Raw genomic sequence first — 17,017 nt, 5'->3', positions numbered from 1 at the left:
ACAGTAAACTAGAAAATTATTCTTAGACTTAAGGAATGAATGGACAAGATCTTTCATTCTGAAGCAGTGTAACTTTTGAAGACACAGTTCTTCTGGAAGCTTTTAGTAGAAGTCCAGATGTCTTTACAGAAAGATGTACACATGCAGATTTTAGATACCTTTGCAAGAGATGTAATGGGGATGCATAGATAAGTAAAGCACATTTAGGGACCTTGTATAAGGAACTTACATTTTACTGAGAGAATCTTGTTGTAGGTATGACTGAAGTGGAAAGGCATTCCATAAAATTACTATGTATCTCTGAATATATAGATCCTTAGTTGTCTTGCTGGAGGTGGAGATAAAGTAAGTTTTTCTATTTTCTATAGATAGATTTTCTATAAATTCACCTCTGAGTTTCACTTTAAATCTTTTAGTCTTTTGTTAAATGAATTCTCCCTTAAGAATTGTGAGCAACTGACTCTTACCTCCCCTAAAGTTATTTAGTGAGTAAATGCAGGTATTTAAAGCAGGAAATATTTTTGAGAGCTTTGCTCACTTGCCTCCCATACCAAGTATCTTGTCAACCATTCCATTTTTAAATTGAAACTTTCTAAACTCCATAATAGCTACAATTTTACAGTGCTTTGACATCACATACTGTGGGTTTTTTTGTTTTTGTTTTTTTTTGCGGTACGCGGGCCTCTCACTGTTGTGGCCTCTCCCGTTGTGGAGCACAGGCTCCGGACGCGCAGGCTCAGCGGCCATGGCTCACGGGCCCAGCCGCCCCGCGGCATGTGGGATCCTCCCGGACCGGGGCACGAACCCGTGTCCCCTGCATCGGCAGGCGGACTCTCAACCACTGCGCCACCAGGGAAGCCCCAGGGGTATTCTTAATTGCCACTTTAATGATTAGGCTGATATCTTTGTCTTCATTTTTCAGCTTTTGGGCAAGTGTTGACAAAGTGATAGGTACAGCTCACTTGCTACCAGTGCAAGGCGCTGAATGCCAGATGATAAAATATTGTTACCCATTATCAATTTCAAGAGGCCTTAGGCTCACTAATTGTAAGTTTCTTAAGCATTATTCTTTTATTCATTTTATTTCAAGGGCCTTATATGTTGAAATAAATAATTTAGGTGGGTTTTAATTTACCATAAAACCCAAATAGGTGGGTTATCTGATTTGTACCTGGCTCAGGGGCTACAAAGATGAATGTTCAGACACATCAGGTATATCAATTTTATCCATTTCATCTGCTGAGAGCAAATCTCTTGAGTTATTTCTCTGATTTCTATCACACTTCTGTTTTTTTCTGTTCTATATCTGGAAATCTTAGTATTCAGAAGCTAAACCTCCTTGGATAAGTTATTTAATATCATCTTTTCTCTTGTTTCTACGTTTCACTTTCTGGAAGATTTCCTTGATTTTTGTCTCCTGACCTTTTTACAGAGTTTTAAATTTCTGCTACGTTTAAAATTTATAAGTACACGTCTGTTATCCTGAGTGTTCCTTACATGTGTATTCCATTCTTGTTTTGTGATTGCACTATTGTCTAATTCTAAGGATAGTTGGTTTTCTTAAAGCTTTCTTCCCTCTGTAGTCTATTTCTGCACTTCGTTTGTCCTAGTCTCGTATCTGTATTGTTATATTTGCTCAGAATCTTGTGATTATTTGTTGACTGTTGATATTTAAGAATGTGGCACCTAAAAATGACTGGCAGCTTTGAATGCAGAGGTGGGGCTTGTTGATTTTGGGGTTTGTAGTAGCGTGATTTTTGTGGGGAGAACAGCCATGTGGAAGTAGGAGCTTTCTAAGTGGGGCACAAAACCCAGAAGCCGTAAAAGATGGATAGATTTGACACATAGAATTTATTCCCCTAAAACTTGTTAGGGGAAATAATGTCAAAAGACAAATGACTGCCTGCAGTGGGAGAAAATCAAGAAAAAGATGGCCCAAAAAAGGAGCCACAGAAGTGAAGAGACAGTTCATATGCACTTACAAAAAAAAAAAAAAATCAGTAAGCATGTGTCAAGTTTTAAAGTGCGTATTTTGGCAAGCATGTGGGAAAAGGGGCACTCATACTGTAGATGGTAATAAAATTGGTACTTTTTGGAGACAGAAAGTATATGCTTTCTAACCCAGAAATTCCACTGCTAGGAATTTACAAGTAGTTTTGGAATTATGCCAAGGTACATGCATAGAGATATTGTGTATAGCATTAATTATAACGGCAAAAACTGGAGAAGCAACCTAGATGCCCATCAGTAGGAAATTGGTTAAGTCAGAAGAGAAGAATATAGATCAGTGTATGCAAAATATCATTTGTGTAAAAATTCCTAAAAGCACATATATGTGATTACTTGAATTATTTTTTTTTTTCCTGGTAGTATGTACAAAACTTGATAGTGTTGGCTTTAAGGAAAAAGGGTTGTAGTAGGTATTTTTCATTCTGCATATCACTATAGAACTTTAAATGTACATATCACTTTTTGTTAAAAATTTTAAAGATAAAATGGTAGATTGCTATGGTACTTACCCTGCTTTGTCTTTCCTTGGATAGAGCTTGAGGGTCTGCTTTAATTATCATTAAGCCCGGGATAACACATGGAAGAGTTACCGTAAAAACTTTTCACCTTTCACTAATATTTGCATTTCACTTCATAATTTACAGAGTACTCTCATTTGTGTAATCTTATTTGATCTCCACAATGGTCCTGGTGAGGTAGATGCTTTCTAGGGGATAAGAAAATTGGGACTCTTGGAGACTGACTTTCTAAGACCACTAGCAGTAGTGCCTGAGCCAGGCTTTGAGTCCAAATACAAGCGTGGCCTTTCTTACCGTACTTGTTGCTCTTCTGTAGTTCTCAGGTGTGGTTGCATTCACCGTATTTTCCATTGCTGTTTTGCACACTGATGTTTTAGATATACTACTCAGCTTTACTAGAGCAGAATAAACACTGTGAACTGGATAAACTGGACCCAGTTAAGGCTGTCATAAGTTATCGTTTCTTGTATGTCCTGAATTTGAACAGGATGACTGCTTTTCCAATGTGAAATGTGGAAAGCCTGAGGAAATGAAGGAACAGACATTTTGAGGAAAAAACTGATTTGAAAGTACATGTTTCATTTTCAGTCTTAGTTAATACCACTCTCTTTAGCTCCTATGCTTCCTGCCCACTACTACCATTTTAGTTTCTTGGAGATGGAAGTTTCTGGCTTCTGATCAGAAACTTCCTAACCCCCTATTACTTTAGCTTATATATACTGATTTTTTGTTTTTAAAAAATTCTTCTTTAACTGAGAGGTCTGTCATTCTTTTAGAAAATTCTACTCAGGGCTTTTGGTTACATGTGACAGTTTAAAGGCGATTACCATACCATTGACTTTATTATACTAACAAAATACTGAAGACCTTACATTTATAAGATGTATGTACATACTCTTGTCTGTTTTTCAGGTGCTATGATGTAGAGCTCTGCCAATATAGACCCTTTTGAAGTAGAGGCATTTAATCAAAATTAACGTACTGTATTCACTTACAGATCATTTAAATGGTTTAAGAGATATATTATTAAACTTATAAGTGGAGACTTTTGTGCATTGGGTTTTAACTCCCATTTTGTCTTTACCGTATGGACTAGATTCAAGCCTGCTAACACAGACCAGCAGTTGAGCTGCTGCCAACAGATGGGAGGACAGCTGTGTGATATTCCATTTAGATGACTGAAATGTTAAATCTCAAAAAAGGCCACAGTGGCAGTGCTTGGAGTGAAAATTGCTTTCTGTAATTTGAGCTGTAATCATGCCCAGTTATCCTCTGTGCTATATTTCTAGGATAATGTCATCCATTTCTATGGTGTCAACTAACCTATATACACAGATGACTCACAGTTCTCTAACGCCATCCCTTTCTCCTTCCTCTAACCCCCTGCCATAGCTTCCTCCTTCTCACCTAGCTCTTCTGTGAGAGCCAGAAGTCAGTTTCTGATTGTCACTGGAAATCTCCACTTGTATAACCCATAAGCACTTCTAGTTCAACATGTCCAAAGGCAAACTCATCTTCCCTCCAAAATATAATACTTCCGTTTTCCCATAGCTCATCAAAGCTTGATACTCTAGAATCATTTTTGACTTCCCTTTGTTACTTTGTGTATCAGTCACAAATTTCTGATGCTTCAACCTGCGAAATATCTCATATCTGTCCTACCTTTTTTATTCCTACTGTGCATATCCTGTTTCAGACCCCTTATCTCTCACATTCATTCATTTATTCACTACTTATTAATTGCTTATTATGTGTCAGGCATAGTGTGAGACTGTCTCACTATGTCTCATTTATCAAAGGTTGAGTAAGGTCTCTCCTCTCTCCTTAATAGAATACAATGATAATAGTTAATATTGAGCATGTACCATGGGCAATGTACTTATATCATTTAGTCTTCACAGTAGCTTTTGGAAGCAGATGAGGAAACAGGCACAGAGAGGTAAGCCGTATGCAAACCATGATACTACAACAAGACAATACAGCTCGCTCAAATTCTACCTTAAACAAGGTGAATGTGTTAATAAATATAGACATCCTCTCATATTGTGCATAGTAGTAAAAAAAAAGGGACTCATAAACAACGAGCCATTTATAAGTTAACGATATAGTTTAGGTAAAGCAACTTTAAAACACTTGCAAAGAAATCTGATAGCAGAATCAGATGCTTGGTTTTTTTTGTTTGTTTGTTTTCCTGTTGTCTCAGACATCACTAATTTGACAGCATTATTTTGAGTAACTTCACTGAGTCTTTTCAAAGCATACAAAGTTTTCATGGGAACATCATCTCTTTCTTAAATTATATATTTTGTAAGTTAATTTTTTGAGATAATTGTAGATTCTCATGTAGTTGTAAGAAATAATACAAATGGGTCCTGTGTACCCTTTATCCAATGTCCTTCAATGGTAACATCTTGAAAAACTATATATATATATATATATATATATATATATATATATATATATAACAGTGTCAGATACCAGAGAGAGGTTTTAAGATAACTAAAACTGTCTCTTGCATAGATCAAATGCACATACCTTAGATACCAACTAAGGGATTAGTGTTTATTTTTTGTTGGCAGTTTCAGTGGGGGAAATGAAGGCAGAAGCCTAGGAATAGCTGACTGAAGCACAGATAGGAAGTAAGGAAGTAGAGACAAGGAATGAAGACCATTCCTTGGAAAAGAATGAACGTTAGTTAGAGAGCATGACTGAAAAAGATTGTTTTTTAACTGGGGGAAATATTTTTAGGCTGAGGTTGAATCAGTGGAGAGAAAGGTTGAAAATATAGGAAAGAGTTTTACAAATTGTCAACCATAAGTGTGTAATAAGACTCAAAATCTATTTTAATGAAAAATATATAGAATAGAGATTTATGGAGCAAGGTCCCAGAGGAAATGGGAGAAGATTGGGTTCAGATTGGAGGCAAGGAAGTAAAGAGGGGTAAACAGATTAATTTGTGTTTGAGTGATTTGAACCTAGTGGTTTTGTTCGTCTTTGCAGAGCTCTGTGGAAAGAGGTAGGGAGTTTGAGAAGAGTCGTGAGTGTGGGAACAGTTGCTGAGATGCTGAAGGTGGTGCTGAGCAAAGGAAAGGAATAGGATTGTTGAGCCTAAGGAAAGAACACATTTGTAGCGGTGTCGGTTTGCACAGTGGGTCAAGGGTAGACTTGAGAAGTTAAATTGGGAGTTTATTAGCAGAGAAGGATGTGTAGTCATGAATGGATAGACTAAGGAAGGGCTGAAAAGTGACTGAGTTGGAAAACCGGTATAGAGTTATTGAGGGAGAGAGAGATGGAAGAGAAGGTCCTAAATTGAAAAGAGGATATTGGAGTTAAGATTTCAGAGGTCAAGGCGTTTTAGATTCATGTGGTCCAAGAGAGTGGGATAAGGAAATAGTGTGAAAATGAAAGGCACTATCATTCATAACAATTTGGAGTGCTGAGGAGTTTGTATTTTATCTTGAAGTTGATGGGAAATCATCAAGGAAGGGACATGACAGTATTAACGTTTAAGAAACACTACTTTGATGGAAATGTAGAGAATGGGAAAAACTGGAAGCAACCAGAGACATATTGCTAGGCACTTTTGCACCCAGCTGAAGGGCGTGGTCCCCTTTACAGCCCCTGTAGAGGGGAGAGCTTTCAGGAGCTAAGTTTTCCACCACAAAGTTTCTACCCTCTTGACTGAACGCAGTTAGCTGAACCAATCTGTCTTAATTACCTGCTCCAGGAAAGATCACACCCCTTCAGATGTATTTTGCCCACAGTCATCTTCTTTACAAATGTAATTAAACTCTCTTTTTCTGGGTTAACCTCAGGAACAACTAGCTCCTTAATATTTTTATGCCATTGAAATTTGGGGACCAGATATGGCCACAGTAGGTGGAGACAGTATACCCTTTCTTGCCTTTCACTACTTTTCTGAGAAGATCTGGAAATATTTTCAGAAACCCTCAGGCATAGAGTTAGTTTCTCTGATCTGGAACAGTTACTTTCTAAGTATATTTTTTCTGTTTACATTTGTCTCTTCTATCACATTGTAAGTTCCTTCATAGTAACCTGCATTGAATTTATTTTGTTATAATGTGGTGCCTAAGTATCGTAGTACTCTGGCCCAAAAATACATGTTTAAGAAACGTTCAGTGAGGGACTTCCCTGGCGGTGCAGTGGTTAAGAATCCGCCTGCCAATGCAGGGGACACAGGTTCGAGACCTGGTCCGGGAGGATCCCACAGGCCGCGGAGCAACTAAGCCCCCAGCGCCACAACTAATGAGCCTGAGCTCTAGAGCCCGCGTGCCTAGAGCTCACCCAACGCAGCCAAAAATAAATAAATAAGAAAAAACAACAACAAAAAAACCGTTCAGTGAATGAGTGAGTGAATGAATGAATGATGGCTCCCACAGACGGAGGGAGCCTTGTTCTCCCGTGGGCTAGATGATCTCAAGGTCCCAACAAGTCTGCACTGGAACAGGCTCAGCTGTAATGCCCAAAGAGTGCTCAGACTAACAAAAAGTGCCACGCCATCCATATATGCTTAATTTGGATGTAGCTGTAAAGAGACCTAGCTAGCTCGTTTCCGGATCTCCGAAGAGGCGGGAGGCTCTTTTCCGTATGGCAGCAAGACTGCCGCCTACTGGAGCTAGTGAAACCGGTTTCCCTCCGGGAAAGAAGCCTAGACTACTTTCCGTACAGTAGCATGGTGGCTGCCAGCGGGGGAGGCCATAGCATCACGCCCGGGGGGAAGAGGCCGCCGTAAAGGAGGCGCCGCTTCCTCTTCTTACTTCTCCCGCCTCCCACCGGCTGTCGTAAAAGGGTGAATGGAGAGCGAGTTGTTGGGGGTAAAAAGGGAGGACAGGGGGCGCGGAGTCAGAGTGGCGCAGCAAGTGGCTGCAGGTGGCGACGGTGGCGGGGGGTGGGGAGTGAGGTAGTGCAAGGGTCACGGAGGAGGCGGCTGAGAGGGTCAAAAGAAAAACTAAAGCTGCAGTCTGGCCTACTGGTCCGGGGGCCGCGGAGCCCCCGCCCGGGGAGATGGACCTCAACCGGATCATCCAGGCGCTGAAGGGCACCATCGACCCGAAGCTGCGGATTGCAGCTGAGAATGAACTCAACCAGGTAAGGAGCAGGCCTGCGGCGCCCCCCGCCGGCTCGCCGGACTCTCCCTCCTCGGCGCCCCTGATCTCCACCCCAACCCGGGCCACGGGCCCCAGACCCCGACGCGTCTCTCGGCCGGTTCCACCCTCGCCCCAGCCCCCGCCCCGGGGTCCAGTGGCGCCGCACTCCCCGGATCTTTTCTCAACGGCTCACGCACCTGTTGGCCACCTTTGCATCTTTTTCATGTCGTTTTCCTTCCCCAGTGCGGTTTGTTCAGCCTGCCTGGTCCGCAAAAAGAAGCTTTAGCAAGCTTTGCTAGTGTTTTCTTTTCCTTAAGTACGCTGATTTGGTGGGAAAATTCACTTAAAATTCAAATCTGAGTTCAGCTTTTCTGCAGACCCAGCCCTTTTTAGGTGTTGCTGTGGGAAACCCTGCCCATCCCCTGCTTCTGTGGGGTTGGCAGGACCGTTTAGACACTGATTGGCAGAATTTTGTTGGAGCGTTGGAGAAATGCTGTCGGGAGAGTGCTCTGGGAAGAACAGGCAATTTTTATGGTGGTAGTGCTTTGCGAAAGACACGCCGAGTAGTGTTTGTAGGGGTTTCTTATAAACGGTAAAACGTGTGAGACTTTCTTTCATCCCCCATCCTCTGTTCTTACTAACTAGCCTTGACCATGTTCCAGCGATACTACCGACATTTCCAAATTTAATGATCCCAAACTCTAGCTTGTATTTTACTCCTCACCTGTAAGAATGAGTCAGAGACCTCTCACTAAAAAGTACGAATTAAGGTCTGCCCCCAGGATAGATTGACAGCTGTTTGAGGTTGCAGTAATCCTTAACATGTAAAGGAATATACCTAAATTAGTGGTTCTCAAAGTGTTAACCAGGATGAGCAACATCAACATCGTTTGGGAATTTGTTAGAAATACAAATTATGGGGCTTCACTCTAGACTTAAAGAATTAGAAACTCTGGGGATGGGGCCCAGTTATGTTTTAATTAGCTAGCTAGGTGATTCTGTGCTTCCTAAAAGGTGAGAACGACTGTCCTAAGTAAATGTTTCTGTAGGAGTTCACTTAGGTTTTCCCTGGTTGGAGTTGACTTTAAAGTGCAGATATCCATTGTGAATCCCTCAAAGGGATTATTTTAATGGGAAATCTGGGTGGAGTAAGTGTGAATCCAGGATTTCCAAGAGATAAAAGGGAGAGTGAGAACACTGACTCTGGCTTCAGTTGAGCGGAAGCCCAAAGGGAATGCATTGGTGCTTCAAAGAGAAAAGGAGTCTCACTCAGAATAGGGGAAAGTTAAAGTCAGTACCTGTCCCAGGCTTTGCAGAGTAAAAGTACTATACGTTGCTTGGCTAGAAGAGTAGTAATCCAGGCATTGGTTAGGAGGAACAAAGCAAGAGCTGAATTTGCAGTCTACCGGTATGAACAGGGGAGTTAGCCAGTTTCTCTTCACAATGAGGCCAGATGTTATACTGATAGTGTTGACAGGGATTATGTCTTTGCTATCACGTTGTACTACCCTGCCTCTGTTAGCCTCCCCTTGCTTTGGTTCTGAGTCATCAGTGTATAAGTGCAGTTGAATTTATAGAAGTGGAAAAGGTAGGTAGGAAAGCCTACAGAACTGCAAGAGACGTTTAGAACCCAGTTCTACCCTTTTCTTCGTGGTATTTCAATCCAAATCCATTCCAACCTCACTCTGCCCTGCCCCATATCCACCCAACTCATCACAGACCACAGTTTCCTCTGCAACTTCTAAAAGTAGCTTATTGCTATGTCACTCATTTAGCATTTATATTTAGTATAATGCTTTGGATTGTAATATGCTCTAAGTATTTTTTTGAATTGTAAGTAGAAGACCAAAGTATAATGTCACATAACTCCCTTTTAATAAAGCATGGTTTTGATGTTGGATTTTGTATGCTTTATCCTTTACCACCACTGTAACCTCCTTTTTTGTTGAATAAACAGGTGGGTAATCTACCATAAATGATTAGGGTCCAGCTCATTTAATATTTTAGTCTAGGTCCCCCCGCGATAAATATTCTCTGCATAGGAAATAGGGGCAGTTTCTACAGTGTGCTGATTGATTTGTCAGTTGCCATTTAGAAGAGTAGGCAGTTTCAAAACATAACGGCCTGTGTTCCAAAGGATAAATTCTTATTTGAAACTATATTTTTCTGTAGCCAACATCTTTCTGTTACCAGTGACTGGCTCCTTGACTGCTATATCTGATATTGTTTCTCTGGAAAAATGTGTTTTCAGTTTTATTGGAGGATATTAAGAATGGATGCTGTACACATTCATCATTGTCTTTAAACCCAGCAGTCCCTTTAGCAGCAGCATAGGGAAGTACGAATGGGTAGATATCTTTTTCCAGTAACTCATCCAGAAAGGTGTCTTCTTTTAATAAATCATGGCCTCAAAAGGGAAATCAAGATATTTACTTTCATTGCCACGCTTTGGAATCTCTCCTTTTCCGTGCATCTGTGTGTCTCATTTTTATTGCCCTTTAAGAGAGTTTGCTTCTATGAATAACATATTTATCGGGTTATTTGCAGGCACTACTACAAGACTGTGCTCTCTGGGACCTTACATTCTAGTGGGGGATACAGAAAAGTAAATAATACAGTTTTAGGTTATAAGTGCTATAGAGAGTAAAGCCCTAGAGAGAGTGTTGGAATGTATAAGTGGGGTGATCAGTCTCTGAAGAATGGCACTGAGCAGAGACCTAAGATATTGTGAAGAAGGGAACCAGATGAAGAACTGGGAGAGGAAGAAAGGGAAGAGCAAATTCAGTAAAGGCCTTCAACTTGGTGTGTTGGAGGACTTGAAAAGTTAATGTTGAGGGAGCAGTGAGGCAGAGTGGGAGAACATCAGGTTTTTTGCTTTAAATGAATTCTCATGAAATGCAGAATTTAGCTAAGCAAGGAAACTTTATTTTCAGAAAACTTAACAGGTATGAACCAAATATCCTCAAGAAATCATTGAGAGATAGTATTATTATTATTTTTTAGAAACTTGAAGCCCAGGGTAGAAAAGGAAATTGGATAAATATTTGTAAGGAAAGTAGTATGGGAATATATCTGAATTTACCACTGAATGTTTTAGCTGGTCAAATTAATGTTGATTGAATCAAGGCTGAAAGAAGACAAAAAGTTGCAGAAGTTCTCTGAAATGTCAAACAGCTGTAAAAAGAGGAGTTCCAAAACGTGTACAATGGCAACAGTGTTGAAATAAAGTCTCCACTATAACTACTTCCAAATAAGTAGTATTAATCTAAGTGTAAAAGTTATTTTGTACTTATGTATGATAAGTAAACTATGTAGATTAGAACTAAACAATATATATGTTTCAATCATTGATTCACTACAGGATCTTACAGTATCTCAAAAGTTATAAACATGAGTTATTTTACAAGAATGTAAATGTAGAAGGTGAGACTGAGCTAAATCTTTTAATTTTGACTCCTGTAAACTGCTATTAAAAGAAATCTGTTTTCTTAAAAACTACTTTAAACTTCTGGTGGGTGGTTTCAATTTACTTTATATACAACAGATTTAAGATTTTGAGGTTTATACAGGATGAAAGGAAGAGCAATTATAAGATAATTTAAAATTTTACTGAAGGATATGGAAAGACTTGGAAAGCATAATGTTCCTGGATGGAAAGAAGCAATGTTTTAAAGATGCCAGTTTTCTCCAAATTTTTGGTCAAACATTTATCTTTTTTTTTTTTAATATGTATGTATTTGGTTGCACCAGGTCTTAGTTGTGGCAGGCGGGCTCCTTAGTTGCGGCACACAGGCTCCTTAGTTGTGGCATGTGAACTCTTAGTTGCGGCATGCATGTGGGATGTAATTCTCTGACCAGGGATCGAACCCCGGCCCTCTGCATTGGGAGCGTGGAGTCTTAACCACTGCGCCACCAGGGAAGTCCCTGAACATTTATCTTAATAAATGCTATTACAAATAATAGGAAAGGTGATAAATTTAAAAAATGGAGTGGTATGTATAAACCTAGTGGTGTACTGAAAGGGATGCACCGTAGATCCAGGCTCCTGGGAGGAGGTAAGCAGAAAAGACTCTGCGTCATGGTCTGGCTTTAGCCTCACTGAGTATGAGTCTTTTCTGGGAATGTCAGTGGGCAAGGCCAAGTGTTAGCTCTGGGAATGTGGCAGGCCTGTACTAGACAGGTACTAGGTCCAGGTACTAGACATCTGGAGGGTATATGATCAGAAGGAATAGGCTGCTCTCTTTTTTTTTTTTTTTTTTTTTGCTTCTAAAGTTACCATGGCCAAACAGGAATAGGTCAAAGTAGAACATGTCTATGGGGAGAAATGGCCCAGGCAGCAGGCAGTTCATCAGCACAGGCTCACTTGGGCATTGTTAAGTTTAAAAGATGCTCTAGCAACAGAGAGCAGCTGGTGAGGACAGCTCTCAACACTGTCTTGTGAAGCACACTGTTCCAGTCTGGACTGGTTCCTCTCTATAGCTCATGCACAGCCATTGTCCATTTTCTGTGTTGGATCTCTTGTTTTCTGTAGCCCATGTTTTCCTGTTTGTCAAAAATACCGTAAACAAAATTGAAGCACAAATAAGCTGGAAACAAACACTTGCAATGTATAAGTCAAATAAAAATTTGAGATTAAATTCATAAAATAGCTCCTAGAATTATTTATTATTTACTTATTTATTTTTTAAAAAAATTTTTTGCGGTACGCGGGCCTCTCACTGTTGTGGCCTCTCCTGTTGCGGAGCACAGGCTCCGGACGTGCAGGCTCAACGGCCATGGCTCACGGGCCCAGCCGCTCCGCGGCATGTGGGATCTTCCCGGACCGGGGCACGAACCCGTGTCCCCTGCATCGGCAGGCGGACTCTCAACCACTGCGCCACCAGGGAAGCCCTATAATTTATTAAGAATAAAACAAATATTCCATTTATGAAAGGGTGAGGGGGAAAAAGGAATTTGTAGAAGAAAACAAATAGCCAACACACAGGAACAAAAAATTCAAGCTAGAATAAAAGTAATTTAAAATATGAATAAGGTTTAAAAGTTTTGAAGGAATGATAATGCTAATCCCTATATTAGATAGATGAACACTCACATATTCTACTCTTGGGAGTGTAAATTGCTACACCCTTTCCGGAGAGCATTTTGACAATATATGTCCAAAAAACATAAAATTGTTCTTACTCATTTATTCATCAATTTATTCTAAGTAAATTTTTCTGATTTGGAGTATTTTAGTAATCTTCATTTGGCTTTGGAGAGTTTCTCTCACTTTAAAGTTTTTCTTTTATTTGGACAGTAATGTATTCAGGAACAGGTGCTAACAGTTATTCATTTATATTGCCCTATTTTTTTATAAAATATTTCTTTGTAATTTCAGTCTTACAAGATTATCAATTTTGCCCCCAGTTTACTTCGGATTATAGTCTCTGACCATGTGGAATTCCCAGTACGCCAGGCAGGTGAGTTGGTTTTTTTATCCTTTATAAGCTTATTTATGGGTAAAAGTAGGACTAGAATTTTATTTCATTTCTAAATATCTGCTTTCTTTGAAAACATAGGAAACACACATGAAGTATTTCTAATGGCTTAAAAACTCACTCTCTTTTTCCCTGGAAACTTAGAGGTCCATACTGAGCTCTTAAATCTCCCATAGCTATTTCTTTCCTCTTCTCCCTTCTAGCTTCTAGCTACAGTTCCTTTTCTCTATAACCTTGCCATTTTTCCCTCTTAGCTTTCCCAGTTTTAATAGCTTTATCTCCCTAATTTTTAATGATTCCTGGTGGCCTTGCCTTTGGGCCCATAGATTAAGACCATGAATTTGTATATATTAATTTGGTTCCATTCATGCATCAGATCATGGAGAGAAGGTTTGCACAGGTGTTCTTAACCACATGATTGGAGAGCAGGACTTTTGTTATAAACATGAAACTTACTTTTGAGTCTGTGAGATCTTAGGGTAGTTCCCTGATGTTGTGTATTATTCTTCTTTTTGCTTTTTTAATGAACTGGTAATTAGAACCCAGATGGTTAAAAAATGGAGAAAGTCTTAGAGTGTAATGAGTCCTGGAAAGAGAATAATTTCGTGGTAAAAGGGGTAAAATGATAATAGGTAATTTAAAAATATGTAATTGAAGAGACTTAAAGAATTATGTAAGTGATATGTACTAATAAATAATTTGGGCAATATAGAAAAATAGAAACAAAAAAGTAGAAAAAAATTACCTGACATTCATCACTCAGAAATGACCGTCATTAGCTTTGGGTGCATGTTAGTCTTTGCATGTGTTCAGGTAGAAGGATAGATGAACAATATAGAAATGGGATTATACTATACATGCTGATAAAAGTATTTAGTTTTACTTGAACATAACAGAATAAGAAAGTAGGTAATCATTAAGTTTTGGAAAAATATGTATGATTTTCTAAATGATCCATTTGTGGTTAAGAAAAACCTATGGAAAAACATTCACGGTGGAATTATTTTTTTACTTTAATAAGGTTTATAAGACTTCTATGTAAGTTTTTTTGAAACCACAATTCTCAATTTAATCTTTGTTTTATAAAATAAGGCTGTTTTGAAACCACATTTTGCTAAGTGGAACCTATTTTAATAACCTAAATGTTTATAGGGCCATTGTGAATTTCCCATAAAGCTTTGTAGAAACAGTATTTTTAAAGATCTTAAAGCAATTTATTAAATTAATATGTCTTCTTTATATGACATATAAACATTACAAAAATACAGTTTATATTATTAGATTCCTCTTAATCCCACCCCCAAAGATACCTACCGTCAACTTTGGTGCATGGTTCTCTAATTCTTTTTTTTCTGTAGATAAGTTGGTTTTAAAAAGTAACAAAAATCTGTTTGTATTACACATGCTATTTTATAATTTCCTTTTTTATCATTTAACCTTATACCCTTGGGGGATCATTCCATGTCAGTGCATGTACATATACTTCATTCTTTGTAACAATTATTCAATATTTCTTTGAATTAGAACTGCCATAGTTTATTTAAGCAATCTGATATTAGTGGACATTTCCTTTATTGTCCCTTTTTGTGGTTTTTGATAGAGGCAATGCTGAAATGAACATCCTTGGACACATATCTCTGGATGCTCGTGTGGATAGTTTCACAGAATAAATTTTAACAAATGGAAGTGCTAGGTCAATGATATTAACAATATTAACATTTAGAATTTTGAATCTTTTTTTTTCGGGCCTCTCACTGTTGTGGCCTCTCCCGTTGCGGAGCACAGGCTCCGGACACGCAGGCTCAGCGGCCATGGCTCACAGGCCCAGCCGCTCCGCGGCATGTGGGATCTTCCCGGACCGGGGCACGAACCCGTGTCCCCTGCATCAGCAGGCGGATTCTCAATCACTGCACCACCAGAGAAGCCCTAGAATTTTGAATCTTATCACCAAGTTGCATTTACTTGCTTTTTCTATCAACAGTGCATTAGAATGCTGGGTTCTCCATGTCCTCACCAACTGTATACAACTTTAAATCTTAATAACTTAGGTAATTAAGTTTTGATATAAAATGTAAATAGCATTTAAAGGCAATTTTTTCTTCATAGTTTATATAGATTTCACATCTGTTAGCCACATGACAGGGTTTGTCTTGGTTGATCGTGTCCTAATTTATTAGGACAACTTTCTACTTTAGAGCATCCATTTTATTAGTCTGAAATATACTGTGTAGACTTCTACATTATCACCTAAATTTAAGTGCCATTTATAAATTTTCTGTTCTATTTAATCTATTATTAAAATACAAATGCTCCATAGGACAACTTTCTACTTTAGAGCATCCATTTTATTAGACAGTCTGAAATATACTGTGTAGACTTCTACATTATCACCTAAATTTAAGTGCCATTTATAAATTTTCTGTTCTATTTAATCTATTATTAAAATACAAATGCTCCAAGAATCTGATGGTGACACTCAGATAATTTATCATTTTAGCATGACATTTAAAGAAGAATGATATGATCTTTGATTTTAAAATATCAGCCTATAAAAAGCTGTAAAAAATTATGCTAATATTAAGTGGAAATACTTAGTTCTGCAAAATACTCAGTTCTTGATGATTTTGTTTGTGGGGAATTCTAAAATATTCTTGCTATTATCAAGTAAGCTCATTAGTGAATGTCCTTTATTACCTTACTGTGAAGAAATAGGAAATAAATTGGCAAGCCAAACAAAATAAATTTGGATGTTTGCTCCACTGTTTTCCTTTTGATTGGTAAGCTTAATAGCATTATTAAGGTTAACCTCAGTGTTCCAGAATACAAAACCTAGAAATAAACAGAAAGTTGCCTCTGATCAATCCAGAAGCACTTCAAGAAGCTCTTCTGTTAAAACTAATGTGTCTTACTTGTAGGATACTCAGAATCTATTTAATCTTGTTTTAGATATATATACTTTGCTACCTTATTTCCTAGCCTTTAACAGACTAAAGTAATAACAAGGGAGAGAAGGAGAGAGGGGCTACCAAATTACTATGAAAAATGGAAAAGCTTAAAACATCAACTCAAAAAGGCACAGCATTCTGCTTCACAGAGTTTAATGGCATCCTTTCCCCTTTGAGGTTATGGAACCCAGTTGATCTGTGTAGTGGTGGCTCTGGGTCCAGAGGATAGAGCGTATGTGATGATTCATTGTGTTTGAGAAGGGGAGAAGCGTGTGTATGTTTTAAAACTAACTTCAAACTTAAGATGCTTGAAATTGTAAGTGGATTCTGCAGAAAAGCAAATTTTAATACTTAATTTCTTTATGAATGAATTAAGATATTTGTATTTTCTTAGCTCTGGCAAATATTAGATACTTGAATTAAATGATTAAAGGGAGATTTTTATAGATTATTGGTACAGTTTCAGTTATTTTTGGTATTTTTCCTTCATAATCTTTAGTAATCCATGATTATCCTTGAGAGTAATTAATATTCTCTTTTCAAATTATTCATTAAGTTCAATTTTATTTTAACTAATTGCAGATTTATTCCAGCATATACAAATTTGTCAGTGTGCCTTTTATATATCTTGTGGTGTCCCATAATAAAAATATTTTTTAGTTATAAAATTAATAGCATTTAATGACTGAATTATGAGTAAGTCCATGATTTTACCATGTCTGTATCTTTGCTGTCTGAAAGTTGTTTTTTATTTTCAAGACTAGTTCTGTAGGGATTAAAATGGTATGTATAATATATTGATTTTTTGATTTTCCTTTTTGCAAAGATTAATCTCATGAAGTCAGTCTGAACTGCTGACAGGTTGGACCATATTCTTAGATCATTTATTCATTTTTTTTCAACAGTTTATGTATTTTTATTGCTGATGACTGTAATATTTAAAAATAAATATACTGGGA

At 38.2% G+C, this 17,017-nt stretch overlaps 1 protein-coding gene across 4 annotated transcripts in view; it reads left to right on the top strand.

Moving 5' to 3' along the window:
- Positions 1-7,330: 7,330 nt before the first annotated feature.
- IPO8 (importin 8) overlaps positions 7,331-17,017 on the top strand; it is a 72,582-nt gene continuing 62,895 nt past the window's right edge. For 2 of the 4 annotated variants that reach the window (XR_008617677.1, XR_003680297.2), the window contains exons 1-2: positions 7,353-7,637; positions 13,014-13,095. Coding sequence is in view for 2 of the 4 variants with exons in the window: in XM_024129190.3 (XP_023984958.1) it covers positions 7,554-7,637; positions 13,014-13,095 (166 nt within the window). In the remaining 2 variants the exon portion in view is untranslated. Of the gene's footprint in view, positions 7,638-13,013; positions 13,096-17,017 lie in introns of all 4 variants that reach the window. The other 2 variants (XM_007115399.4, XM_024129190.3) reach the window with 2 other exon arrangements.

The sequence above is a fragment of the Physeter macrocephalus genome, chromosome 6 (assembly GCF_002837175.3).
Source record: "Physeter macrocephalus isolate SW-GA chromosome 6, ASM283717v5, whole genome shotgun sequence".
Lineage (NCBI taxonomy): Eukaryota > Metazoa > Chordata > Mammalia > Artiodactyla > Physeteridae > Physeter > Physeter macrocephalus.
The sequence above is the reverse complement of the archived record's forward strand: the minus strand, read 5'-3'. Positions and strand labels throughout refer to the sequence as shown.